General features: G+C 41.8%; 1 protein-coding gene across 2 annotated transcripts in view; it reads left to right on the plus strand.

The window, feature by feature from the left end:
* Positions 1-21,272, plus strand: part of DNAI3 (dynein axonemal intermediate chain 3) — a 48,496-nt gene that overhangs the window by 14,060 nt on the left and 13,164 nt on the right. The window contains exons 2-15 of one of the 2 annotated variants that reach the window (XM_034437124.3): positions 5,211-5,518; positions 7,262-7,303; positions 8,430-8,611; positions 9,223-9,327; positions 9,423-9,563; positions 10,901-11,100; positions 12,429-12,545; positions 13,696-13,886; positions 14,828-14,952; positions 15,083-15,172; positions 15,709-15,792; positions 16,936-17,064; positions 18,320-18,393; positions 20,501-20,648. In XM_034437124.3, coding sequence (XP_034293015.1) covers positions 5,224-5,518; positions 7,262-7,303; positions 8,430-8,611; positions 9,223-9,327; positions 9,423-9,563; positions 10,901-11,100; positions 12,429-12,545; positions 13,696-13,886; positions 14,828-14,952; positions 15,083-15,172; positions 15,709-15,792; positions 16,936-17,064; positions 18,320-18,393; positions 20,501-20,648 — 1,923 coding nt within the window. In that variant the 5' untranslated portion in view covers positions 5,211-5,223. The remainder of the gene's footprint in view (positions 1-5,210; positions 5,519-7,261; positions 7,304-8,429; positions 8,612-9,222; positions 9,328-9,422; positions 9,564-10,900; positions 11,101-12,428; positions 12,546-13,695; positions 13,887-14,827; positions 14,953-15,082; positions 15,173-15,708; positions 15,793-16,935; positions 17,065-18,319; positions 18,394-20,500; positions 20,649-21,272) is intronic. The other variant, XM_034437125.3, reaches the window with a different exon arrangement.

Below are 21,272 nucleotides of genomic sequence, written 5' to 3' on the forward strand. Positions count from 1 at the left end.
GTGCATTGATTAGTAGCACTACATGTCATACCTCTTCTCTTTCTCACACAACTTATTCTCTTCTGCTTTGACTTTCAGGAACAAAATGTAAGGATGAATTGGGATGAAAAACACTGTTAGATATCAAGTACAGTTCAAATGAGCCAATCAGGAATTAGTCCTGAGAGCGGGAAATTAGAAGGCACGTCAGTGGTTGCAGCCGGGGACAGCCCCTTCCTATATAAAGGGTTGCCCGGGGTTTGAATTGCCATTGCTGTTTCTGGAGTTAAATAAAAGAGTTACAGTTACATTGTTTCGAGTCTTCCTTCAATCGCCCACGATTTAACATTGGCGACGAGGATGGGATCTGAAGGAACAGGACTGCACATCAATCTCCAAGCAATCATCAGCCACCCATCCGATCCACCGAAACACCGGTCAGATCATCGGCTATCGTGATGTCTGCAATCACACCGCCCGCTCCATTCAACCCAACCGGGGAAGATTGGGAAGCTTACATGGAGCGATTCTATATGTTCATGGAGGCGAACGATCTGCTGAGCTTATCAGAGCAGAGGAAGAGGGCCCTTTTCCTCACCCATTGCGGCCCGGCAGTGTTTAAAATGGCAAAAGCGCTTGCCGCCCCAGCCGATCTGAAGACCATGACCTGGACAACGTTGCAAGAAATACTCAAGGCACACTACGCACCACAAGCATCATCCCTGGTAAGAAGGCATGAGTTTTATCGGAGGGACCAAAGAGAGGGAGAGACAATCAGTGCGTTCGTGGCGACCTTGCGGGAAATAGCTGCCGCATGCGATTTCCTGAATCTAGAAGAGGCCATGAGGGACCGTCTAGTACTGGGACTGAGGGACCTCACGTTACAGAGTAGGTTGCTGGCCCGGCCTCAAATTACATTCAAGGAGGCCTTGGAAGAAGCATCCGCAACCGAAGTTTCCCAGAAATCGGCGGCGGCTATGAAGAAAATGAAAAGCAGGCCGCCCGTAAAGGAGGAGGCGGCCGTGCACTATGAAAGAGTGGAATCGGATTCAGAGGAAGAGGACGAGGAGGATGAAGTCCATCACCTCCGAGCCAATCGCAAGGAGAGACAACAGGGGAAGAGAGAGGCCTGGTGCTCGGGATGCGAAGGGAACCACCCGAGAGCCGAATGCAGATTCCGGGACGCTATCTGCCAAAGATGCGAAAAGAAAGGGCACATAGCGAGGGTCTGCAGGGCATCCCAGCCAGCCTCAAGGAGGACCAGACCCCCCCGATCGCCAACAAACAACAGAAAATTCCAGACAAGTGGGAAGAGACAACTGTTCGGGCGAGGACAAAGAAACGATGACCATCGGGCGGATCGAGGTGAGACCCATCAAACCATCGTGATTGGCCATGCCAGCGCGGGAAGGGCAAATAAGATGGCGGCAACAGTCTTGATCGAGGGGAGACCCTGCAGAATGGAGGTGGACTCGGGATCCAGCCTATCGATGGTATCCTGGACAACAATCAAGAAGCTCCTGCCACACATCACAGCCCGCGACCTCAAACGACAGCACCTCACCCTCATCGACTACCAAGGGAACCGAATTCCTGTGGTAGGCATTGGCAAGTTCAACGTAGCCTACAAGACATTCAAAGCCACGCTACCCCTCACGATTGTGGACAGAGACCGGCCCAGCCTGCTGGGCATGGAGTGGTTCGAGCCATTGGGGCTAGCCATCACCGGCGTCGATCACATCGGAAACGACACCTGGGAGGAGGACCTGATGAGGGAGTTCGCAGAGGTCTTTAACAACGAGCTAGGCAAGTACAAAGGGTCCCCAATCTCATTCAATTTAGACCCCCAGGTAGCCCCAATCCGAATCAAACCCCGGAGAGTCCCTTTTGCGCTACGGCCAAAAATAGACGAACAATTAGATAAACTGGTCGCGCAGGGAGTGTTAGAGCCAATAGACCACGCGAGATGGGAAACCCCCATCGTGACACCGATTAAACCGGACGGGTCAGTACGCTTGTGCGGAGACTATAAAAGTACATTAAATAAGGCGCTCCAACAAAGCGCATACCCTGTACCAGTAGTCCAACACCTCTTGCATTCCTTGGGGAGGGGAAGAATCTTCGCAAAATTGGATTTAGCACAAGCATACCAGCAGCTGCCCGTAGATGAAGCCACCGCGGAAGCACAAACCATCGTTACACACAGGGGCGCATTCAAATGTAAGAGACTGCAATTTGGGGTGAGCGTAGCGCCCGGGCTTTTCCAAAGCCTGATGGAACGACTCCTACAGGGAATCGAGGGAGTCGTCCCATATTTCGACGATGTATTAATATCAGCAAGGGACACGACTCAATTGAAGCAGCGGCTGAGGGAGGTGCTGACAAGGTTCCAGAAAGTGGGACTCAAAGTTAAAAGGGACAAGTGCCAACTAGCAGAGACTCAGGTCGAGTTCCTGGGATACTTGATAGATGAGTCAGGAATTAGACCCACCCCCGGGAAGCTGAGAGCGATCAAGGAAGCACCCCCCCCCAAAAATAAAACCGAACTGCAGGCATTTTTGGGGTTGCTTAACTTTTATAATATCTTCCTACCGCAGAAAGCTACCACTGCTGAACCACTCCACCGGCTACTGGACAGGAAGGCAGAATGGAAATGGGGGGAGCGAGAGAGGAAAGCGTTTGAAGACATAAAGAACCTTTTAACGTCAGACAGAGTTTTAGTGCAATACAGCGGGACATTACCCATAAGACTAACTTGCGATGCATCCCCCTTCGGCATCGGAGCTGTATTGAGCCACAAGATGCCTAACGGAACAGAGGCCCCCATTGCATTTTTCTCCCGGACTTTGTCAAAACCCGAACGGAACTATAGCCAATTGGACAAAGAGGCGTTAGCCACAGTAGCCGGAATAAAAAGGTTCCATGAGTATCTCTACGGTCGGAGTTTTGAACTAATAACCGACCACAAGCCATTGTTAGGCATCATAGCAGGGGACAAACCAACACCCCCCGTTTTGTCGCCCAGAATGCTAAGATGGGTGGAGTTTCTGGCGGCCTACAACTACACACTGCTCCACCACCCGGGAAAATCAATCGACCATGCAGACGCCCTCAGCAGGTGCCCACTTCCAGAAACGGGGGAGGATCCAGCGCCAGCGATGACCACCCTGCTAATCGAGACGATGGAGGAAGCCCGAATTTCTGCAGCCAACATCGCGAGGGCCACCTCAAAGGACAAAATACTGGCGCGGATTTTAAATTGGATCTGGAAGGGGTGGCCGGAGGAAAAAGACATAAGCACAGAGTTCCTGCCATACAAACGGAGGCAAAATGAACTGTCAGGACTAAGGGGGTGCGTGTTGTGGGGGGATAGAGTCATTGTTCCAAACACACTAAGACAACAGACGCTCAGATTACTCCACGACGGGCACCCGGGGATTGTGAGGATGAAAGCCCTGGCCAGAAGCTACGTGTGGTGGCCCGGGATGGACAAGGAAATCGAGACGTGGGTGTCCTCCTGCGCAAACTGCCAAGAGTCGAGGGCAGCACCAAACTCAGCCCCCGTCCACGACTGGGAAAACCCAGGAACACCATGGGCCAGATTGCACATCGACTTCGCAGGGCCGTGCAAAGGGAATACGTTCCTAGTCATCGTGGACGCATATTCAAAGTGGCTCGAAGTAGTGCTCATGTCGACGACCACAGCAGATGCAGTGATTAAAGTATTGAGATGCCTATTCGCCACACATGGGATTCCCGACCTCATAGTCTCCGACAACGGGCCGCCGTTCACATCAAACACCTTCGAGATGTTCCTCGCTGACCAAGGAATAAGGCACGCCTTATCGGCCCCCAAAAAACCTTCGACGAACGGTTTGGCGGAACGGATGGTGAGATCTACAAAGGAGACGCTTATGAGATTAGGCCCAGGGGACATTCAGGCCAAATTAGATAAACTATTAGCCATCCAGCACATTACACCAAGCGCCACGACCCACCGAAGCCCAGCAGAATTATTAATGGGCCGTAAGCTGAGATCCCCTCTGGACAGACTGCACCCGCAGTACAGCACAGAGAAGCCAACCGACTCCATGAGCAGAATCCGAGAGTTCCAGCCAGGGGACAGAGTCTACGCAAAAAAAACCTGAGCGGAAACCCACTCTGCGTACCAGCAACAATAACCCAGGTGACGGGGCCCCTGTCCTACCGGGTCCAGACAACAGACGGCCAGCACTGGAAAAGGCACATCGACCAGCTCAGGGGAAGATTAACGAGAGTCGAGAGGGAAACCCAGCACAACAACCAGGGGGAAGGAAAAGACACGCAAGCGGTACCAGAGCGGGCCAATACACAAACGCCAGTTCTGGACACGCCTAACACCAGCCCGGAAGAAGATAACAGCGAGCACGTACCTGAGTCCACAGAGGAGGCGACAGGCGCCGAAAGGAGCCGGCGGGGACAGCCAAGTAAAGTGGGAGAAGGAGGCGAATCCACGCCGGAGACTGAGTTCGAGAGAGTTCCAGAGCCCACACAGAGGGAGCAGCAGACCTCAACCTCTCAACCCGAAGACACCGGAACGACTGAACTGCGCAGGTCCGGTCGAACCTCCAAGCGACCCGCCTACTTACGCGACTACGTAGCATAGAGACCCCGGATGGGCGGACACTGAACTAGGGGGGAGGAGTGTTAGATATCAAGTACAGTTCAAGTGAGCCAATCAGGAATTAGTCCTGAGAGCGGGAAATTAGAAGGCACGTCAGTGGTTGCAGCCGGGGACAGCCCCTTCCTATATAAAGGGTTGCCCGGGGTTTGAATTGCCATTGCTGTTTCTGGAGTTAAATAAAAGAGTTACAGTTACATTGTTTCGAGTCTTCCTTCAATCGCCCACGATTTAACAAACACAAATAATTCAAACACAATTGGGCATATAGTATTTTCAAGAATCCCAACAATATTTCACCCAAGATATCTTGCAGAGTTCCAAATGGATCCTTGAATTTCTCACACTTTAGTCAACTGAAGTAGTCTCTGTATTTTTGCAAAACCCATTCTAAGTTGATTCAAAACCACAACCCCATTGAAAGCAATGATGACGTTATCTAGGTAACTCCTATTTAACTCCAACTGTATATAAAATTAATCATAATCAACTAGTTTAGTTATAAATATAGACCCTAGGAGGCATCATTTCAGTTCTGTCTCATTTGATTTTTCTGTTGTCCACTTTTCAGAAGCTTTTAAAAGATGGATGAAAATCTAGAATCTACCGAATTGCGTATCTCACCTGATAGTGATGGTTCAGCAAAGAAAGGCAAAGGTAAAGGCAAAGGCAAAGCTAAAGGATCACCAAAAGAAAAAGGAAGTCCTAAGGGGTCACCAAAAGAAAAAGGAAGTCCTAAGGAGTCAGCCAAACGAAAAGGAAGTCCTAAGGGATCACCCAAAGAAAAAGGAAGTCCTAAGGGGCCAGCCAAAGGAAAAGGAAGTCCTAAGGGGTCAGCCAAACGAAAAGGAAGCCCCAAAGGAAAACCAAAATCTCCTGGTAAGTGTAATATTATATAGAACTGAAGAAAGTTATTTGTCTTAATCTAAATATGAACACAAAAATATTCAAGAATGGATGAATGCAACTAATGCTTTGTCAATGTTTGTGTGTATTTATTCGAAGAACCCTAACCCTTCCTTCCTTCCTTTCTTCCTTCCTCCCTCCCTTCCTTCCTTCCTCCCTTCCTTCCTCCCTCCCTCCCTCCCTCCCAGCCAGCCAGCCAGCCATCCTCCTCTCCTCCCTCCCTCCCTCCCTCCCTCCCTCCCTGGTTACTTTCAGAGGGGGCAGGCAATAGTCAGAAGGTTAAATGAATGGCTTTAAGGCGATCTGCACACCTGGAATTAGGACAGCAACATCTTATGCCAAACCAGACCAGAAACTATAGAGACCAGATAGCAGTGGGGACTGGAAATATTATGACTGGCTCAAGTATAGATAAATACCATTTTAACTGAATCACAGGGAAAGGCCCATAAATTGTTTATTGAGAAAGAATGGATCAGCATGCAGAATGAATATGCTGTACAATAGTTGAATCCTGAGATTCAGAAATGAAAGGAAGCTTTTGGAAGGGGTCTTTTTTTTATTTCCTGCGACTGCAGCAGCTCCTACTAACACTCAGAGGATATACTGGAAAGGAAACCATATCAGGCAGTAAAAAATTGATCCCAGAATACATAATGCATGTAAGCCAAAAGTATGGTGCTTTTATGTGATTTTGAACCATTCTTTACTCACGCTCCATTCTGCTCATTCTTGAGGAAAGATTCTTCCTGGAGTCAAAGTATTTATTTTCCTTCGTATTTTTCTCTGTTGGAATAACAAATACACCTACACAAATATATATATATTGTTCTTTTTTCGTAGGTCTATATGTGTATTATTGTTTTAGCCAGGGTTTTTCCTACGTAAATCAAGATGTTTATATAGCCATAGTTCAGTGAAATCCCAATTCACTATTTTCTAGGCTTTATCAGACATTAACCAGCATTTTGCTGTCTGTTGTCTGTTTCTCCCTTAAGTCTTACAACAGACAGCAAAATGCTGGTTAATGTCTGATAAAGCTTAGAAAATAGTGAATTGGGATTTCACTGAACTATGGCTATATAAACATCTTGAATTACGTAGGAAAAACCCTGGCTAAAACAATAATACATACATACATACATACATACATACATACATACATACATACACACACTTAGTATTTATTATATACATATATTTTTATTACTTTTGAGAAGAAATATACAGCCATGAAAATAGTGATCAGAATTCTTGGGAGTCAGAAAACAAACAAGTGTAATAAATCATTATTATATCAAGATACTAGGCTACCCTCTGTGTAAGGAACTTAAAATGTTTGGAACTTTTTAGATGTGTGATGGAGTGAGGGGGTGGTTTGTTCCTGGTCTGGGATTAGAAATTTATAAAATCAAGATTAGAAGAATGTTTCTATTTCCTTTTCTGTCATAATACTCAAACTCATCAAATAAAAGTCACTGACAAAATCAAATAATATTTCAGGCCAAAGACAGTACATAAAATACATGGTGATACCCTAGTAGTATAGCATTAGTAGGAATTTCAGCACATTAGCAGAGGATAAGCTTCACCAGTGGACTGCTAGTTCTGATAATTATCATTTGTAAAATGAATTGTACATAAAAATTAAAAACACAAAGCATGCCCTACCTGATTCAGAAAGATTTACATTAAAACCCCTTTCTCTTATTTCAGTTAAGAAAGAAGAGGAGCCTGATCTATCTATGGCAAGCATGGGTAAGTTCAATAAGCAGATAAAGTATGCATAATCATGCCAGCCATAAACAACATGAATGACCAACAAAAATATTTTCTTCATTCAGCCTTAGTGGAGCTAAGCACAAAACTCATAAAATTGCTTATCTTTGCCATAACATACAACAACCTAAGATTGCCAAAATAAATCTCGTTTTCACAAGAAGCTATTTATTTTTTATAAGATTCCAAAATCTTATTTGTAAAAGTCAATATTACAAATTTAATTGGACCCTTGACCCATTTATAATTTTCATAGATCAAAATCTTATTTGGCTTTTTGCTGTTTATTTTAAATTCTTTAAGAAGGTGGAGATAATCTTGCTGAAGGAATGCAAAATCCATTAAGGGAAGAAAAATGACAACTCAGTCCTGAAAAAAGAGGTAGTGTGAGAAAGAAACTCCAAATAACCTCACCTTATTTCCATTTGGTGTAAGAGGGACAGGGGAGAACTCTGGCTAATAGTATTCCTGTAATACTGTTGGAGCTTGGCCTACTTCAAAGGTTTGAAGTTCCCTGGGACAGAAGTAGTTCAATTGATGATGATTTTATATCATAATGTAGTTTTCTGTAGCCTGAGTCTAAGGACTAAGAACCTCTTAATTAATTCAGTCAACCTTTTCTAAAGAACATTCTCAGGCAGCTCTAGATTTTTATATGAAAAGAATCATCCATGGGGAAGACAACATTTAGTTTCCATTGAAGTCCATGGTTTCCTTAATAAAACAGTTAACCAGACACACACAAACACACTCACACTTCACTACAATATAAAGTTCTTCTGTAATGTAAAACAAGCCTCTTCCATTTTCTTGGCGATTTGCTCTTGTTTTACAATATCAGATGACTGGCCATAATTTCATTTTGATGTGATTTCATTGAAGGCAGGGTTCTTCAAAATTTAGGGAAAGAGTATATTGAACTTACTGAGAAATACACTATCATTTTAGAATGTTTGTGACATTGTGGAACTTTGGAGTGAATACAGTAGGTAGTCTCTCTCTCTCTCTCTCTCTCTCTCTCTCTCTCTCTCTCTCTCTCACACACACACACACACACACACACACACACACACATTCATTGAAGAAAATTTTGTATTTTTTTCAGGCCACCCAGAAATATTTCCCTTGGTCCTTACTGAAAAAACACAAGAAATATTTAATTGCTTTGCTGATGTAGATGTAACAGCTGAAAATCCTTACAAGCTCATTAAAAAGGAAGATATTATTAATGATATGAAGACAAGAGCTGCAATTTCTGACTTCCACCCTATCAAAAAAGTTATACTAGTAAGTTACCGTTCAAGGTAGGAGTGAAATTCAGCAGGTTCTGACAGTTCTGGAGAACCAGTAATGGAAATTTTGAGCAGTTTGGAGAACCTGTAGCAGAAATTTTGAGTAGTTTGCAGAACCGGAAAATATCACCTCTAGCTAGCCCCAGAATAGGGTGGGAATGGAGATTTTGCAGTATTCTTCCCCTGCTATTCCTACCAAGCCACACCATGCCCACCAAGCCACGCCCACAGAACCGGTAGTAAAAAAAAATTGGATTTCACCACTGCTTCAAGGCATGTTGTATGTACAATTCTCTGTTGGAACTTGATGTGCTTGACTATATATCAATTATTCTAGATTGCATTGGATTGGGTTTTTTTTGAGATCCTTGGATTAGCCTAAACGAGCTGATTAAAAAAACTGCATCATATTTCAGAAGAGGATATCTATCTCTGTTATGCATGTGAAAAATATTAATTCAAAAGCCAAAAGTGTTGGACTATTAAACGATGGATAGCAACTGACATAGGGTCAAGATATAAATTCAGTCTCTCTCCCCTCTTTTCTCAGTACTATTTGGAGCTTAGTGTTTTTTCTAATTATTCCACTTATCTATATTCACACAGGATTATCCTGGCGAAGAACTCCTGCTAGCCTTTGATAGAGAATTAAAATATGGACAAATCTTCTATCTTGTTGCAACCGAAGAAGCCAAGGAAAACCTTTTAAATGTAAGAGATTGTTCAGTTATTTGGTATGTGCATGATAGAGGGTTAAAAAAGCAATACATTAAATGTTAACACCCTTACTATTTTCCTCTCCTTAGCCACCAGAGCCAGAGGAAGAGGAAGAAGTGAAAGAAGGGGTGCCAGAAGAAGTTTATAAACCTCCTGTGCGCAAACCTTGGGTTTCACTTGGAAGTGAAAAGGAAATTGAAGAAGAATCAGTCAGGGAATCAATAGGGAGGGTGAGGAGACTGAAGTTTATTAAGCAAAATCTAAGGGAGTAACCTTGTAATACTCAGTAGATTCTAGCTTTAGTGGTACCTTGGTACTCAACTGTTTAGAAACTCATCAAATTTGGTACTCAATACATTTTGATGTGAAAATGTCCCTCGTCGTTTGTTAGTTTGTTAGAATTTATTAGTATTAGCTGCCTTGTGACTCACTACATTATTCCTTATGAGAAAAATTTGGTATTCATTGTTTTTGGTACTCATCGTGCCTCCTGGAACCAATTAATGATGAATACCAAGGTACCACTGTATTTATGAGAAAGTTGAATGGACCTTTTGAAAATTTCAGCCCGTTGGTTCCACAACAAGCAAACCTTGAAACTGGGAGAAAGGTCTATATGCATTTTTATCTACCTTTACATATTCCCTTTTTTTCCTACCTACCTTCCTTCCTTCCTTCCTTCCTTCCTTCCTTCCTTCCTTCCTTCCTTCCTTCCTTTCTTTCTTTCATTCTTTCTTTCTTTCTTTCTTTTTCCTTTCTCCCTCCCTCCCTCCCCTCCCTCCCTCCCTCCCTTCCTCCCTCCCTTCCTATCATCTGTCTGTCTGTCTGTCTGTCTGTCTGTCTCTGTTTCTTTCCTTCTTTCCTGCTCTTTTTCTTCTCTCTCTTTCCTTATCTCTCTCTCTCTCTCTCTCTCTCTCTCTCTCTCTCTCTCTCTCTTTCTCTTTCTTTTTTGATAATTTTGTACAGTATTTACCTAGGCAAATATGGATTACTATTCATGCCATTTTTGGAATAGTTGTTTAATAATCAAAATCACAAAATTCATTTGTGTTTCTTTGCAAACTAATTTAGGGATATAGTCAATTAACTTCTGAATATCTATGCATAAACTTGCTGTTAATTGTATAGCGCACAACCCAGGAAACAATGTGCAATATATTGTTGTAGTTAGATTTTACTTCACAGAAAAAATTATAAGAGTATCCTTATGTACATTTATTATTAAAATAATTTTAAAGTACAAATAGCAAATATTTATTCTGGTATAAGGAGTATGTTGTCCTATATGATCTGAAAGTTTAGTTGTTCTGCCCATGGGAGATAAGAAAAAAATTCATTGCGATTCTTTTTTAAATTCCCATCAAATAATGCTACCTTCCTGATCATATGGACTATTATAAAGATGACCTCTTATGTCTTATCAATGCAGCATTTTAAATATAATACCAGATCAAAAGGAAGCACAAAAAGCCAAGTGATATAATGTAACCATCAGATCCTGACACCTAGGACTGACACTGCTCCAAAGCAATCCTTTCATTAAGAAATATTTTTATTGGACTTTCAGATTAAATATATGATTTCTCGGCCACACAAAGAATTTGGGATTCGGGTTAAGTTCCAAAACAGAAATGCATCGCTTGACAAACATGCCTATGTGGAGTGTATGCCCTATCAAGACAAGAACTTCACCATTCGGCAGCTAGAGAAACACATTGGCGTTCAGGTAGTTCCAGAAGAAGAAAATACCGGAACTCAGACAAAATGGTATAAAACTCATAATTTAATTTCTGTTTAAAAAAGGGAAGACAAATTGTGTCCTTTTTTTGGGAGGGAGGTGATTTTTTTGGAGGGAAGAGAATAACAACTTCTTACTTTCTTGCACCTAGAAAGCTTGTGTGTGAGAAATTTCAGATATACTATTTTCATCTGTATTCTACCTTTTGTCTATGATAGAATTCAGAACAATGTAATGGAGTTCTGGGTGGCTGCCCATTCTGTGGTTACTGATCACAGTCAGATTTACTTAACATATTTTTTGGAGTATAAGATGCACCTTTTTCCCCCCTAAAAGGGAGTGAAAATTTAGGTGCGTCTTATAAGCCGAATATAGCCCTGCCCACCCACTGCCTCCCCCCTTTAGCCTCTGCCTCGCAGCAGTTACCTCCTTGCAAGCAAAGAGCAAGAAAAAACAGCTCCTTTCAGCTTCAGCACAAGTTGATTGGATCGTCCTCCCGACTCTCAGCTGATTTGCTCTCAGCTCTTTTGCGCAGGGCTCTGCTGCTTGCTGAAAAGAGGTAAATTGCTGGAGCAGATATTTTTCCCCCTTATGCTAATCAAGCTATGCTGAAAATGAAAATGAAAGTAAAGCAGGCTGTTTGCTGTTTGCTGCAAGGAGGCAAAATTGCGCAGAGGCAGAGGCAGAGGCAGAGGGAGATTTCTTTTTCTTCTTTTCCTCACCAAAAAAGGTAGGTGCGTCTTATACTCCGAAAAATATGGTAAATTAAATAAGGTATTATGTGAGTTCTGAGGGTCTGACTCAGAAAATAGACTATGAGTCTTCAGCTGGGGATTCTAGAAATTGAAATCTAACCCAGCAGGGGAGCATCAGACCAAAGATTTTGTTGGATAAGCCATATGTCTCCCATATTGACTTAGCACTAAAACGAAAACCATGCTTTATAAATCACATATCATCTTAAACAAAAAGTAAACAAATGAACCCACAACTGATTGTGCTACAAAAAGATGGCACCCATATTTCTCCCTCTTTTTTCAGTTAGATTTGCCTATCTTTCCTCAACCCTACAGCACCAACCAATTCCGTGGAGTGATTGTCAAAATTCTGCAGAATTAGTAGATGCTATAGGATGCGGTGTCACGTTGCCATCATGTGATGTATTGTGATGTTTTTCTGCTTCGTGGAGCTGGGGTGGGTGTGGCCTGCGCATGACGCATCCGGTCCGCAGGTAGGCAGTTTGACACCCCAGCTATAGGACAAATATCATTTAAATTATAATATCTAGCCTTTAGTGTTAGGAAGTCCTTTTTCTCCCACTCTCCATTTTTTAAACAATGGAATTCATGTGCTTTAGGACCTATCCCAAAAATGCAACAACACAATATTACCCGAGAGAATTTACAGAATATGAAAAGGAGGTGTACTTGTCAACAGAAGAGCTGAAACACTTTATCGTGTCTGTGGCTTTACGGTTAGTATTGTGCCCCACTAATGTAATGTGCTGAGATGCAAGCAATAATATGCAAACAAACAATCCCCCCTACCCCCCCAAAAAACCCTCCCAGATGCAACTTTTCAGAATTCATTCCTTGTATTTGAGCAGTGTCAGTTTGGCATGATTTGCAGTTATTAAACTGATAAGACATCCCCTTAAAAAAAAAGGAGCTCTGTATAGCTCTGCCAATAAGCTGGATGGGGTGAACCCTACTTCTGGTTTTGGGTTTATAGTAAGCATTGATTGATTCAGAGCCATTACTAATGATCATTTACTAGTGGAGTAATTGAAAGGGAAATGCCGGTTTGTCAGCTCAGATGGGGATACACCTTGACCAGCTGCAGGCAATAACAACCCAAAATAATGAGAGTATTTGTAGGGTACCCACATGCTTGGCAGGGTGGCCCTATCCTGCAAATTTTCCTCAAAACCCATTGATGCCTAATGTAGATAATCCCTCAAGTACCTTGTTTTTCCAAAAAGATGACCCATCTTGAAAAGAAGCCCTATCACGTTTTTGAGTACATGTGATCAAATTAAGCTCCACCTACAAAATTACCCCTAATTAAGACCCCACCCACCCGGAGGTATAGCGGGTGGGGCGAGGCATACAGGTAAAAAATAAGCTAGGGTGGGGATGGGGGGTGGAGCTGCCCTACTTACCAGGCCTCGGATACCCCAACACCTACTTCGCCTTCTGTAGCTACTTGTCGCCACTCGCACGCATCGCCCTGGCCTCCGTTTCGCCTTCAGTTGCCTGCCGGCATCTGTTATCTACAGCCGATAACAGAGCTCCCAATTGGTCCGGAGCTCTGCTTATTGGCTGCAGATGCCTTCTGGCAGGCATCTAAAGATGGAACGGAGGCCGGGGCGAAGCGTGCGAGTGGCGGCAAGCAACCGCAGAAGAAGTGGGCTCCTGCTGGGTGGGACTGCCAGTGCCCCCACCACGAGGTGAGTCAATAATTGGAACCCTCCAAAAAGAAGGCCTAGCTGTTTTTTGTTTAGGGGTCAAAAGAAAATAAGACCTGGCCTTCTTTTTGGAGAAACATGGTATTTTAATTTCTCATTCTTTCCCTCTCTCCCTCTCCCCTCCCCCCTCTCTTTCTCTAATTTTCCTCTACCACAGAGTTGAAGTGGCACTGCAACAAAATGAAATCATGAATGTTTTTTTCGATGACTGGAAAGCTCTTGCAGAAGAGGAAAGTGGTTTTGCAGGTAAATCTGATGTTACCATGAAGGAGTATCAGTCCTTTACAGATCTGCATTATCTCAAGGACAGAACTGTTAGCTGCGTCTGCTGGCACCCGACCATTTATGGTAAGGTTTACAAAACAATGGTTCATATTTACAACAATTGTGATGGGTATCTGGAAATCTTTAAAAGGTAGCGGCTCTTGTATTTTATCTATTCTGTTCTCTGAAAAAGCAATCAGGAAGTGCAGTGAGAAAAGCATTTGAAATATTTTAGCAAATAATTTATAATACTGTGGAATTGGAATCACTGTCCTAACTAGGGAGGAGTGTTGGCTGATTGTGTACACCTCTTCTAAAACATTTGATAAATACTGAGAGCAGTTGTGTAAAATCTGGAGATAGCCTTTTCTAAAAGAGTGGAAACTTTTAAATTAGCGTGATCAGCAAAAGTAACACTATTTTTGTTGTTCTAAAAAAAAAATCAGAAAGAGAAGAGAAAAAAGGTGGATGCAATAAATTTCCCAAAAGTTAGTGCCTATGACTGAAAAGCTTAACACTGGCTCAAGCAGTGCACCAAGTATGTCATCATATCCCCAAGCCTTTCAACCTTGACTGTTTAACAATTGCAAAAAAGAGAGAGGAGGGGAGGGGAGGGAAGGGAAGGGGATAAGGGAAATGCAACCGTCACCTACATAAAGATTTCTCTTTTTACTATCCTGAATATGTGTGAGTGTGTTTCCCCAAAAAGAATACCTACCCCAAAAATAGGTCCTACCCTGATTTTGGGGCTGTGTCTAATATAAGCCCTACCCCAAAAATAAGCCCTAGTGAAGGGGTGGGTGTGGCCAGCACAGGAGGCAGCCCTTCCCTTCCCTGGTCACCTCATGGCTGCTCAGCCCCTTAATCATGGTGCGGATAAGAGGTGACCACACTCACCACCTCCTGCACCTCAAAAAAATTAAGGCACCTCCCGAAAAGAAGCCCTAGCCATTTTTCAGGGTTTAAAAGAAAATAAGGCCAGGTTTTATTTTCAGGGAAACATGGTATATATTGTCTTCATTCAGGAATAATTGTCGTAGCAGTGACGGAACGGCTCTCTTTTGAGGAACGAGTAGCCCAGTCTGGGAAATTGCTCTTATGGAAAGCCCCAATTCTGTTCTGGAGTTTTGCTGACCCAATTCATCCCCAGGTATTCTCTGTTTTTGACGACTTGACTATTTCTGAACATGGTTTAACCAACAAAGACACAACCACTTTATTTTGTGAAAATGGTATTCAAAATTGATGGAGCTCTCCCTCTCCCCCAATGTTATTTCTAGCTGATGCTGGAGTGCCCTGAAGATGTTTATTGCTTTGAGTTTTCTCCAAATGATCCCAATATCATTGTTGGAGGCTGTCTGAATGGACAGGTTAGCAATTGGATTTTCACACTTTTCTCTCTCTCTCTATCGTCTTTAAAGTGAGCATTGAGTTATATGTTTATATGCATTGTGTATCTTTTCAGCATTGTGTAATAAGTTACGCTCTCTCCCCCAATTTTTCCTAATAAAGTTTAATGACCCTTTAAAAAGATTGAGAGAATCTGGGCTGCAGATGACGAAATGTGCTCTCAAATTTCCAAAACACATGGTCCAGATAATAGAACTGTGAATGTCACTACTATATTTCCACATGTGGAGTTCAGTCTGCTACTTTTCAACTTTTATAACTTCTACCTTTCTGATATTGAAACAAAACAAAAAAATCCTTCCTTTCTATGCCTGCACATATAATCCTAGCATTGTAATTTCTCACAGTCAGGAAAAGCACTTTCTTAATCTCGCTAGAATTTGGGAAATTTAATAGTCTCAGCATAATTGGAGGGGAATATTATGTAGAACAGACGTGTTTCGAATACCTTTCCTGCACTTGATTTGTTAAATCTGTTATTCTGCTCCAATGCCAGGTTGTGTTGTGGGACATTTCAGAATACGAAGAAAGATTAAAAAGTGCCAAGTTGGGCACCGCTGCTGGGACAACAGTTAATGTGGTGAGTATTCCATAATGTCAATTACTCCTTACTTACTCCTAGATAAATAAATATCTGTATGTGAATAAATTTGCAAGGGTCTTACCCAGTGATGGCTAACCTTTTTGCCATTGCGTGCCAGGAGGGGGAGGTGCGTGCATGTGCCCACCCCCATAATTCTATATGCCCCCCCGTGCATGCATACAGCACACACACACACACCACTCCCCCCACTCCTGGCAGTGATTGCCCGGTAGGCCTGTTTTTCTCTCTCACCAGGCTCCAGAGCCTTTCTACGAGTCTGGGGAGAGAAAAAACAGCCTTCCCCATCCCCCCGGAGGCCCTCCAGATGCTGGAAATGGCCCGTTTGCCAACTTCCAGTGGGACTGGAAGGCCCGTTTTTTGCTCTCCCCAGGCTCCGGGGCATCTCTAGGAGTCTGGGGAGGGTGAAAATGGCCTTCCCCACCTCCTCCAGAGGCCCTCCGGAGGCTGAAAACAGCCCATTTGCCAACTTCCGGTCCAGCATGCAGTATGGCTACACATGCCACCTGTGGCACGGGTGCCATAGGTTCTCCATCATGGGTCTAAGGTTTGTGGGTCTCCTACACCTCCTCCAATAGCGCTAAATAGAGATTAGGACTTTTCACTTGGACTTTCAAACAAATATAAGTTTCACGTTCAGCCTAAAATTGGCTCAAAGCTTTGTTTCAACTGTGGTTTCAGAATAAGACAGAAAATCAAGGGTCAGGTCTATGGTACTATTATTTAAAGAAATCTCAGTTTGACATGACAGAAAAGTGTGGTTTATTTAAAACTGAATGTTTCAAACCTTACGGCTCATGGACAGGAGAGAAAAGCGAGAAGGAAAATCTGAGACTTAAATATCTGTTACAAGAAATAATTTGTTACGTTTGAGTGGCTCAGCTCTCCTCCCCACCTCAGCCAATATATTTTCCTTATTTCCTCCCACTGATGATGGCAGATGCATCATCAATTTCTGTGAATATTAGAAGATCCTCATACTTTAAAGAAAGGATTTATTTATTGTTTGTTTGTTCATTAAACTTATATGCCGTCCATCTTGCCTATAAACTTAGTTTTTGGTTTTTAAAAGAATGATAGCTGGTTTCTTCTTAAGTGTTAACAGTCATGTTCAATTTTTAGCCCAGTTTCATGCTGGAACAACAAATAGGAAAGGAGCCACACTTGGTGAGGTACTGTGCAGTCTCATCTATAGAATACGGCCATAAATCTATAATAACTGATATACACTGGCTGCCAGAGTTTTTTGAGGTAAGATTTGAATATTACTCTTTCCTCTTGAGTCACTAAGGAAAAAAAATACAAACACCACCAGATTTGTTCAGTCTTCTTACTTCAAGAGGTGGCTATTGTGAAAGCAAAATGAGAGAAGATCCAGCTATGTGTTGTTTTGAGGAAGTATTGGGTATAAATGTAGTCTATTTTTCATAGATTATTTAATGAGGTTTGTGAATCATGAGTTATGACCCCCTCTGGGGTATCATGAGCAACTTGGAGGGGTGGTCACATAACAAAGCGCAAACCCTATTGCAGGGGTGGGCAACTGTGGCCCTTTTACAACCTGTGGACTTCAACTCCCAGAATTCCTGAGTCAGCCAAGCTGTCTCAGGAATTCTGGGAGTTGAAGTCCACAGGTTGTAAAAGGGCCACAGTTGCCCACCCCTACCCTATTGGACTTGTGCAGGAAATGGACTACCTTGATATGTTTGGACAAGCCTAAACTAGTTTTGAGAAAAGCTTAAAGGAATGGTACATTCACAGATCATGGCAGTGTTTGCTTATTTTTCTTTAGTTTTATGGGGTGAGATTTTCACAAATTTACTTATCACTATGGGAGTCCCAAGAATTTAGTACTAGAAGTTCAAAGGAACCTAACATCAGATCCACACACTGTCATGGAAGCTCCCTTTGTATCTTCAAAGTCATCAGTAGCTCACCTCTCTTCCAAACAACTTCCATAGCTTTTGAGATCAATCAGATGACATACTGTAGTGTTCTCTCTGCTTCTTCAGATTTTTGAAACAAAAGTTGGGTTATAAACCTAACAAATAAATACTTAAAATACAATCTCTGTCTCTCAATTTGCAGTAAATAACAACCCCAGCATTATTTATTCTTGTGAAATCCAAGGGCTGATTCACAAGAACATTTCTTTCACATGGTGTGGAAGAAATGTTGTGGAAGAAAAATTACATATGTATAATTTCAGAAAAATATTGTAAAGGAGTCGGATGATTCTAAATAGGAACATGAAGGTTTCCAAAATATCTGTGTAAAGATTTCTGCTTTCTTTTAATTGGAAATATTGTGCAACCTTGAATAAACCTGGGAGAATGTAATACCTGGCCAAAAAACCCAAAAAACACTATCTCCACATTTGGCCCCTGCCTCCTCCAACTTCTGAATTTGCCCATTCTGGAACATCTATCTCTTTGTATTGTTTTTTATTATCATTGCTATTCTCCTGTTTCTAATATGAAATGGTATTTTGCTTAATCTTTCTTAGGTCAACAGGATGGGTACTGTTTTTGAAAACAGAGCTGGAATTTGTGTTCAGTTGATGACCTGTTCACCAGACTGGTAATATTTTATTCAAAAAATGTATTATATGAAGATGCAGTTATATGTCTGTGTGTTCCCTCCTTCTATTAGTTTTTATGTGTCCAAATTAGCAAAAATATTCTAGATTCTTATATCACTGTTTCCAGTGATTCAGTCAGGGAGGTATGATTTAAATATATCTTCAAACCAGGATTGTAATTTATTGAATCATGATGTCAAAATTGGGAGGCAGGATATAAATAATCTCTATTGTTTATAAATTGTTTCTAAACAACACTTTAGAGCACTGCACACCAGAACAACTAGACACAGAACAGTTTTTCCCCAAACGCCATCACTCTGCTAAACAATTAATTTCCTCAACATTGTCAAACTGTTCACTAAATCTGCACTACTATTACTATTAATCTTCTCATTGTTCCTATCACCCATCTCCTCCCACTTATGACTGTATGACTGTAACCTGTTGCTGTATTCTTACGATTTATATTGATTGTTTCCTAGTATGATTTGATTGCTTGTTTGTACCCTATGACTATCATTAAGTGTTGTACCTTATGATTCTTGACAAATGTATCTTCTCTTTATGTAGACTGAGAGCATATGCACCAAAGACAAATTCCTTGTGTGTCCAATCACATTTGGCCAAAAAAGAATTCTGTTCTGTTCTGTTCTGTTCTGTTCTGTTCTATTCTATTCTAGTCTAGTCTAGTCTAGTCTAGTCTAGTCTAGTCTAGTCTAGTCTAGTCTAGTCTAGTCTAGTCTAGTCCAGTCCAGTCCAGTCCAGTCCAGTCCAGTCCAGTCCAGTCTAGTCTAGTCTAGTCTATATTTTCTTTGATTTCATAACCCTTTTCTTGTTTTCATATTTTGCCCAGTCCATTACCATTTTTTTATTAAGCAGATACCAATTCCAATTCAAATACAAATAGAACCAGTGACCATCTTAATGTTCTGAATTGCCATTTGAACAGTGCAAAGAAATGTCACTTGCAAAGTTCAATTGTACAGAAAAAGAGATCAGTCAGTATAGGGTGGTTCCAAAAAAAAAAACAAAACACCACAGAATACTGACTGAGCAAATGTGATTGAACTCCTACTCCTTTTTTGCGAGGGTCATATAAAAAAGGGGACAAGGTTCTATCATCTGATCAAGGTGGCTTGATCATGACTTTTTTGATCCTTCCCTGCAGACATCCTCGTTATGGAACATTGTTTCTTCTTTTAGAGAACAATTGTTGGGTTTTTTGGGCAGAAACATTTGCACCCTTGCAGCTGAGTTTAGAGTTTTTTGTAACTTTTAGTCTTATAGAGCCAATGTTCAAAATAATTGTTTAAACCATTGACTCCAACCCCTATTCTGGGTAATTGAAGCACCCATGACAGATGGCTGTTCAGGCTCTACTCAAACACAATAGGAGCATCTTGCCATTGGGATCTGATTTTCAATTTCTTTTACTGCCTGAAAGTGTTTTGTTTTTTAAACATTTGAGCAGGGTACTTTTTAAAAACCCTAAAAAGGGAGATCTAGTGATAGGGAAGATTTTGCAGTTCAGATTTGTTAGTCCTGCTTTCATAATGTGAGACAGATTGAGGAGGAGACGAATTATTGGTGGTTCCAGGGTCTTGAGGCAACAGCCTAGAGTGTAGTGGTGGGATTCAAAATTTTTTACTACTGGTTCTATGGGCGTCACTTGGTGGGCGTGGCATGGCTGGTGGGCGTGGCATGGTGGGTGTGGCAGGGGAAGGATACTGTAAAATCTCCATTCCCTCCTGATCAGCTGGGACTCAGGAGGCAGAGAATAGATGCAGGTGGGGCCAGTCAGAGGTGGTATTTACCGGTTCTCTGAACTACTCAAAATTTCCGCTACTGGTTCTCTAGAACTGGTCAGAGCCTGCTGAATACCACTTCTGCTAGAGTGCATTAAAGACTGGTTGGCAGGCCATAATGAAGGCTATTGATATCCTTTCTGACTGTCAAACAACATAGTATAATTTGTTTTCTTGTATCTACTTAATTTGGATACTGATTAGATATAGCAGAAACTATTCAAATACTCAGATGTAGTTTAGATACAAAAGATAACCCTGCACTCTTCCAGTTTTATTGTTATTCCCATCTATCTAGCACAATATATGTTTGGGATCTCCGAGCTTACAGGCCTACCTTACAATCTTCAGCTGAGAAGAAAAAGGAAGAGGGCATTATTAATGTTCCACCTGATGTGCCCACCACCTTCAAACACCTAGATCTTGCCTGGAAACCTATCATAAAGGTACAGCAGAGACGTGCAGAGAACTTTAAAGAATGACTAAGATGGAAAAATTAAAGTACCAACATGCCAACAAGTATATACCCAGAAATCAGCTTTAAAATAAATATTTTCTTGTATTTTCCCAAATTTGCTCCTAATCTCTACTGCAGTTAGAATGAATTTCATTCTAGTATAGCAGTTATAACATTTATCTAATACAAAGGGAGCTATGAATTAAAAAAATACATTTTGGGTTGGGCTTCTTTCATTCCTAATATTCTTTCTCTGGGGTATCATGTCCATTTCCTTTTTTAAAGAAGTTACCGGTAGTTTACTGATGATGAACTTAAAACCAGTCCACCAGGATAAAGTTAATCATTAAAAAATCTTGTACCATGTTTAATGAGCTCCTTAAATAATGTTTTAAGAAGATTAGATAACAGGTTTTGTGTGGTGGTATTGCAAAAGAGTTCTCTAACTCATATGGCTTGGTCATGCCCATTCATGACTCTTTTTCGGTTTCAAGTTATTACCTATGTTAAAGCTTTATTTGTTTTGTTGAATGTAAGTTCATGTCTGTCTTTCAAAGCCAATAATATTTTTATATGAGGTATATAATACATATATAATTGTGACTAACTAATG

The sequence above is a fragment of the Pantherophis guttatus genome, chromosome 3, assembly GCF_059756535.1.
Source record: "Pantherophis guttatus breed Tessera chromosome 3, ASM5975653v1, whole genome shotgun sequence".
NCBI classification, from domain to species: Eukaryota; Metazoa; Chordata; class Lepidosauria; order Squamata; family Colubridae; genus Pantherophis; species Pantherophis guttatus.